At 35.2% G+C, this 8,224-nt stretch overlaps 1 protein-coding gene across 1 annotated transcript in view; it reads right to left on the reverse strand.

The window, feature by feature from the left end:
• Positions 1-1,346: 1,346 nt before the first annotated feature.
• Positions 1,347-8,224, reverse strand: part of LOC105619876 (putative mediator of RNA polymerase II transcription subunit 26) — a 45,208-nt gene continuing 38,330 nt past the window's right edge. Inside the window, exons 4-10 of the mRNA XM_012201394.1 lie at positions 7,708-7,946; positions 6,378-6,879; positions 4,608-6,159; positions 2,575-3,354; positions 2,062-2,228; positions 1,779-1,978; positions 1,347-1,385 (exon numbers count right to left, since the gene is read on the reverse strand). Coding sequence (XP_012056784.1) covers positions 1,347-1,385; positions 1,779-1,978; positions 2,062-2,228; positions 2,575-3,354; positions 4,608-6,159; positions 6,378-6,879; positions 7,708-7,946 — 3,479 coding nt within the window. The remainder of the gene's footprint in view (positions 1,386-1,778; positions 1,979-2,061; positions 2,229-2,574; positions 3,355-4,607; positions 6,160-6,377; positions 6,880-7,707; positions 7,947-8,224) is intronic.

An 8,224-nucleotide genomic window follows, 5' to 3' on the forward strand; every position in this document is an offset into this window, starting at 1 on the left:
GTGTGTGTATATATATATATATATATATATATATATATATATCGAAATAGTAATATGATTGGGCGCAATCGAAACGTATCATCGATATTTCTTTAGTGCCCTATTTACGTTTTTTCATATAATTGCACATCATCGTTTGAAACGCTATCTCGTATCGTTCATCGTGCGTATCGGCAAGATTACGTTACGCGTCATTTAGGAACAACTTTAAAAAAAAGATCGGAGATCGAATGAACAAAATCCGCGAGATTCCGATAATACATACCAAAATATCCTGGGCAAGTAATGAAACAATATAATCTGACCTCATCTAAACTTAAGCATTTAGGTGAAGCAAATTAAAGCGATAAAACTCGTAAAGCCAATGCTCATGCATTTACAGGATTCAAAATCGATAAAAAATGGACATATAGGATTTGTGAAATTTCGAGACAGTCGCAAGGAAAATATTCGAGCGCGATTATTTTTTTCATAACTTATCAAATTTAGACATGCAATATCTTAAAAACTAAAGACTTAAATTAAAATTTTGTACAAGTACAAAACGAAAGTAAAATACACTTTACATTAAACAACGAATAACATTTTATTATTTATTTGCTTATCTAAAACCTAACTTGCTACAGAGCGGAAAACCCGTTAAAATTATCTCGAAATTTCACAAGAATTAAAGCTATGCGTGCATTTTTGTCAATCCCAGAAAAGCCTGTATAAAAAAATAAAATTCCTTTTTTCGAAACAAATCACAATATTCGAATAAATGTACGTTAAAAATATATCGCTATATAAATAATTTGATGGTTTACGAGTGTAAGTGAGAGACACGACATGTCTCTCAATTCAACTTTCAACAACTTTCAACTTAATTAAACTTTCAAATAGAAAGTTGAGTTGAGAATGCCTGTGCAACTATAAATTGACAAATGTAAAATCGGACATTCGGCCAATAGCTGTGCAATTATTAAAATATCTGTCTTATCTAAAACGTGAGAAAAAGTCATAAGGAAATGCATTGTCATATATCGTCAATAACTACAGGTTTGTATTTGTACGATCATTCGACTCGCGGATTCATGGCAAATCGTAGCCGATTAAAATCATTCCAAATCCACAATGACGCAATCTCATTTTATAAGCTACAAGAAAAATGACATACGCGTGCTGTGTAATTAGAAGATTACTACATTTGTTAAAAAAAATTGGGTAGATTCCCTCTTTGCGATATCCATTCGGATGGCAATGCTATTAAATATTTACTAATGTGCCTATATATTGTGTTATAACAATTAACAAGATAAAGCTGCAAGTCGAATACTGTCGTAATCATCGGATATTCTGCGAACATTTTAATCAATCGCTTTCGCTGGCTGCACTCTGGGATATAACTGAAATATATAATGCAACATTCTTATGTCTCATACGCATTATTAGAATTAGTAAACATATTTAAAATGCAAAATGCAGAGAGAGAATTTTGTATAATAAATTTATTTCTAATACAATATTTTTATACTTGAAAAGTAATATTTAAAATTATATACTTGAAATGTGGATCTGGAATTTTACTACATGAAATTTTTTGAAATTTATTTTTTATATTTATAAAATATATTTTGGCATATTTAGCAATGTTTTTTGATATTCATGTGTACAGTAGATGTTTTAAAAAATCTATTTTGATATAGTAGATTATAAAATGCAATTTCATGATATTTTGCTCAACTTGAAAAAATATTAATTTCACTTATCATCAGTCACTTATAATCAGTTATACTTACTCCCAATAAATTCCGAGGTACGTAGCCTTCTTTATGTCCGAGTTTGCTCCACCACCATTCTCGTTCGTTATCATCCCCCTTCCGTAATACGATTACGGAGTCGCCGTTCTTCAATGAGAGTTCATCAGCGTGTTGGGCCTCGTAATCGAAAACCGCATATACTTGACCGTTATTCATAATCCCCAACTTTTCTTGAACACCTATGTGTACAAAAAAAATGTTTTTTCACAAATATATTCTTTGTATCACAATTGATTTTAAACTTTGCTCTGATGATACTGACTATACAAATACTCCGAACATCCGTCGAATCCTTCTTCGTCCTCCTCGCATTTTTCCGCAGCAGTCTCGTGATCTGAAAGGGTGGTTGCGAAAATGCAAGCACCATGTTCGACTAAGAATCTCACCATAGATAAATTATTACAACTGGCGGCGCAGTGTAATGGCGTCCTATATGAAAAATATTTAAATGTTTATAGCAGATTAAAAATATTTTATATATAAACCAATAATTTTTTTTTAGAACAATACATATTACAATAGGCTTTTATATATAATCTTTTCTAACTTTTAATAACGAATTCTTTTATGATCAGATTTTTCTTTTAAGTGAGAGAGAGTTTATTCAAAGAGTATATTTTAATTTTCAATTATATTATATCATATATTTTTATAGACTTTAAATCATAATTCTATTAAGCTACTTGAAATCAAGTGAAGAATACGATTTTCACCTTCATTTAGCAAAATATTTTCTTATACGCAGTTGTCGAAAAAAAATCTGTGTTCAATTTACCATCCATCGCTGTCCTGGGCGTTAACGTCGCAACCGAATTCTACGAGGAATTTGACAATTTCGAGGTGACCGGCGCATATAGCGTTGTGCAGAGCGGTAATACCTTCATCATTAGCGGAGCTCGGATTGGCGACCTCTTTCGCGGTTTTCTTTACGAGCTCGAGTTCTCCCTCGAGACTAGCGTCGAGTAGTAGCGCTAGTGGGTCAAACGACACTCGCCTGGACAGATTGACCTTGCCACCACCGCCTCCCGTGCTCGTCGACTTGAGATTTCCCTTCTTCCTCCTCATTACTTCCGATATCTTGCTTCCGTCTATCTCTATTTCACCTCCGGTTCCCCCGGTCAATTCCGAGTCGGTCTTCATCTTCGTCGGCTTGTCCTCTATGTTGATTACATTCAGAGCGTCGATGATGTCCGTTTCCTCCAGTTTCTCGCCCTCACCGATATTATCTTCGTTGGTAATCTTGCAACTGTCCGTAGTGTCGATGATTTGTTGTTGATGTTGCTGTTGCTGCTGTTGCTGTTGATCAGTCTGCATGAGATCCGCCGGAATTTCTGTCTCCGGAAACAGGAAGGCCGGGGGCATCTCAATTCGGCGATTTATCGACACGTGAACATTGGATTTGGCATATCTCAGTTTCGGTTGCTCTGAAATCGGTACTTTCTTTAGCGTTAACGGCCGAGCTTTGATAATCTGATGATTGGCCAGTTGCGTTTCCGTGGGAGATTCAGGCGGTTCTGACGTAGGAATCGGCGGTATTTCCTCGTCCTTATCCGACCTACGAGATTTATAAAACAAATTTGGAAATCAGAAAATCAATAATTAATTGAATTATTATTGATTACATGGATGAATTGAAAACGATGAAAAATTGTAGCTAATTAAATTAAATAATTTTATTTCTAGTCTAAATTAAGTATATTAATTTAAAAAAATTAATTAATTCGAATATTGTGCTTGATATTGTATTATAAAAAATTCAACAGAAGATAAAATATAAATAATGAATTGTTCAGATCACTTACAATTCTCTATCGACTTTGACAAAAGGGAAACCGAATATAATTTGCAACGCCAAAATCCCATTCAATATTTTATAAATCTTGAATAATTGTATCGAATCCTCGGTCGACTGCATATAAATCGCAAAGGGCACAAATAAAAACTACGATGAAATTACACGATTGTATCTGATCTGGCTGTCGCTTGATATGTCTATCAACATTAATCATCCAATAAACAGATGTTATTAACAGCCGCGTAATTGAGCATCGATTCGTGACTAATCATGCACGAAATCATCTCCTGGCAATTGCAGGCACGTTAATCGTATGTATCACTGGCGTGCACTGATCGGAGAACTCACGAACACTAAGAGGAGCGCGGGCCCATGTCGTCTCCGCGGAGCCGCGATTCTATTTCGGTGTCTATTATTCGAGACAGGCTTCGATTCACTGGCCAAATCGATCGCGAACTAATTAACATTTATAATTAACCCAGTAATTGTTTTGTCATTCCACAGTCTGAGTCCGCGTGAATTCCTTGATAATATAATATTGTAATTCTACGAGGAGTGTGAAGAGAATGTAAAGTGTTTAAACAGATTTAAATTACAACACGCGGACAAAAGTCTTTTATGTACATTTTATTATAAATAATAAAGATTTAAATATTATATTTGAATGAAATATTTGAGAATAAATTACGCACAAGCATTTTTTAAGCGCGAAATCTCTGTTTAATATATTAAAAATTGTTAACTTTTAAAATTTATGTATAAGATGTCTAATGAAATATGATCTTAAATTTTGGAACTTCTTTTCCAAAATTTTTTTACAGTGGAAATATTTAACAAAGTACTTATTTATACATATAGTAGATAGATAGTAGATAGACTTATTTAATAGAGACAGTCAATATAATAACAATATAACATAAGATTATAATTCTCAAAATCTACTACATCTTCATATCTAATTCTATCTTACTTCTTATAGGATTATTATTTAAAAATCAAAAGCATATACGAACCTTGAATTGAGATTTGTGTTAGTTATCTTGCACTCATTGATTCCTTCGGACGACACATCAATCTTCTCGTGATGAGTAAGTCTTGGCGGTGGATTCGGTTTGCTCGGTTTCGGCGGCAATGCCGGTTTCGTCTTATCCTCTATTCGCGGCTCATTGAAATTCTTTCTTTCGCTGTCGTTGCTCTTTGTCGCCGACTTGTCGAATTCGAATGGCCTGTCCGGTGTTTTCGCGGGGATTTCGAACTTGGCGGCCACATGATCAACCGCGTGTTTCGTCGTGGAATTTGGTTCGTATTTGGCTGATACCATCTCGAATTTACTCTGGCCACTACTCTCATACTTGTTTGGCTCAGGTTTATATTCCGATTTGTATTGATTGGCATTCGAAGATTCGTGTTTAAATGTTGGATTGTGATCATACTTGTTCGACAATCTTCCCTCGTGCTGTTGTTGCTGCTGCTCATGTTTGGTATACTGTTGCGAATTCTGACAACCAGGTTCGTACTTAATGTTGTGCAGATGCTGATCATGTTTGGCTTGACTTCCAGTTGGATCATGCTTGCTACTCTGTTGCTGTATCTCGTACTTGCCTGTGAGATTCTGATCATATCTAATCTGCTGCTGCTGCTGTTCATGTTTATTGTTAGACGGTAATGCATGTTCGAACTTGTCCTGACTCTTGCTCGGTTCAAATTTAGTTTTTTGATTGTTCAGTATTTGATCCTGGCTTTGCCCGAGATCGTTAGAACTCAACACTTGTGATGATTGATTATACTTCTGAGAAGAATTGCCGAAAGTCGTAGTGGTGCCATGAAGACCAACGAGATTGGACGAACTCTGGATCTGATATACGGCTGCCGGAGAAGACGCATGAATGTTCGTCGTCTGATTTGGATACTGCTGTTGTTGCTGTTGCTGCTGCTGTTGAGCAACGGAATAACCATGTCTATAATTTGCTTCTTGATTCCCGGTGCTAGATTGTAGCTGGGTATTCGCCGTCGCTAACTGTTGATTGTTGCCGATGTAGTTTTGTGCTGCATTGTTATGTCCACGACCCAGTAGGCTCAATGTCTGTGGCATAACTGGATGGATCTTGGTCGAGGAGGTTTGATAGATCTGTGACTTGACTGAAAAACTTGGTGCCACGCTCGACACTGGTTTTTGATGACCACTGGTCTGCTGCAGATTTCGATGTTGATTCTGCGTTTGTATAATCGATGGAACGGTAACACCTACGAGATTCGACGTCGTTGATGCACCGCTAATGCTGGTCACATTGTGTTGCTTCTGCTGGAGATTGCCATTTTGATGCTGTTGCTGTTGCTGTGTTTGCGATTGTTGTTGATGCTGATGACCTTGATGAAGACGAAGACCTTGTGACAAATTGTCCGGGCTAAAGTTATGCGCAGTATTACAGATGAGATTGTTGCTGTTATTGTTATTGTTGTTGTTGTTATTGTAATTGCAACTCGATTGGATTGTCGTGGATTGGTTGCCAAGATTTTGATTGTGCTGCTGTTGCTGTTGATTGCTTCCTAGTAATTGAGATTGTCCTAAATATTTTTGACGATAATTAGATCCACATTTAAAATCATGTTTTTTATTTGTTGAAATAACAATTCTGTATTTATTGTATTGGCTATTAATTTACAAATATTTATGGTAAATTATCTTTTCGAGAAAAAAACTTAATTTCAAATAATTTTAACGTTATAAATAATTATGTGGATGCTCAATGTTTTAAATATTAAATTGCAAGTAAAACACTTACCCTGAATATGAGACTGCGATTGGCTGTGAACGATTTGATGTCCGTATTGTTGAAATGTCGGCCGCTGTCCCAACTGGGAGGCGCTCGCTGAATGTTGTATTTTATTTTTGTTCACGTCGTCTTCTATAGCCTTGAAGTTCATTGTAAACTTGGTATTGTATGGCAGTGTCTGGTACTTAGGGTCGTTTTTGTTTAAATTGAAATCATTATCGTTCGGTATGTGTGAATACGGCTCGATCGCGGCGATATTGCCGGCCGGTCTTAACTTGCCGCTGTTGTTAAAACCATCGAGTTTTGTGTCTGGGAATCCTGTGTTGTTAACACCACCGCCATTAGGACCCACTTGCGTTAATCGTTGATTCAATGCTCTCTTGCGCTGGAGACGACTTTGAAGTTGAGCTATTCGCGCGTCTATCGATGCCATCTCGGCCTGTCGTTGTGCCAAGGCCTGCCGTTGTTGGGATACTACTTGGTTTTGCTGTTCATTCATCTTGTTGCGATACTGCATACAAATTGAGGAAATAAATTTGGTTTTTTCTTCATTGACTTTTCCTTATATCTTATAATACGCTTGAAATGCGCACAAAAATCGCTATAATTAATTTATTATCATATATTCAACTACATATCAGTTTCAATACTATGAACAATTAGTAATTCACAATTAAAAATAATCACAATTAAAAATTATAAAATTAAAATATGCTTCTCCATATTTTTTAAAAAGTGAGATAATAATCTCAGTATTTTTCACTTTAAAATATATATCTTTTATATAATATTATCTTTTATTAAAAAAAAAAAAAAATGTTTCTCTCTATCATATGAAAAAAATAATATATATGAAAAATGAAAAGGCACATTAATAAATTAAATATTTTACCTAAATATTCAATAAATATTCAGTACGAAAATAAAATAACATATTTATAAAAATTTAAATCAATAATTTAAACAAAATTTTTCAAATATTAATATTCTATTTTTTAATTATTTATTTTATTAAGGTTTTTCATTTTTTTCAAATTAAATAATTAAACAATAAATAACAATCTCTTACGCTCTAAAAAAACCTATTTCAATATAAATTAGGAAAATTGTTAGTATATATTTCGGCACGATAACAATCAAGAAAAAATCGGATTTAAATTTCATTTAAAATGACATTGTACATCTGCTTTCCGCAAATTCTGGGTCGTCCTATAAAATGTAATATGTGACATAATTGGTTTATATTCAATTAACGTAGATTGAAAATAGGACAAAAACTCTGCGCTTTTGCGAGACAAGATCGGCTCTCTTGAGACCATAATCGATGACGCGAATTTACCATAAGCTCCCTTCTAAGTTTTTCCAGTTCGGCACTGGCTGGGGTGACCAAATGTCCATTGCCGGTAGCACCCGTGAGACTGCCCCCGATGCTACCGGCGCTTCCACCACCGGCGGGAGCATTCTGACGACCTCGGAGTTCTTCCAGCTGCCGCGTCAGCTCCTCAACCTTCGCTACGGCCAACGAGAGTTCCTTCTCTTTCTCATTGAATAGGGCTCTGATGCAGTCCAGATCGGAAGCTACGGATGAAAGAACGAAGAAGAATAATGAGAATAAAGCAAGAACAATGAAAATAACAAGGATAATATAAGTAGAAAATAACATGTAAAAAGAAAATAAAGACAAAAAAGAATAAATAACAAATTAAAAAAAATAATAATAGTAGTGTGTGTGTGTGTGTGTGTGTGTGTGTGTGTGTGTGTGTGTGTGTGTGTGTGTGTGTGTGTGTGTAGTATATATATATATATATATATATATATAGTAGTACGACGTACGACGAACGACGAGAGGAGGAGAG

The sequence above is a fragment of the Atta cephalotes genome (genome assembly GCF_000143395.1).
Source record: "Atta cephalotes unplaced genomic scaffold scaffold00023, whole genome shotgun sequence".
Classification (NCBI taxonomy): Eukaryota; Metazoa; Arthropoda; class Insecta; order Hymenoptera; family Formicidae; genus Atta; species Atta cephalotes.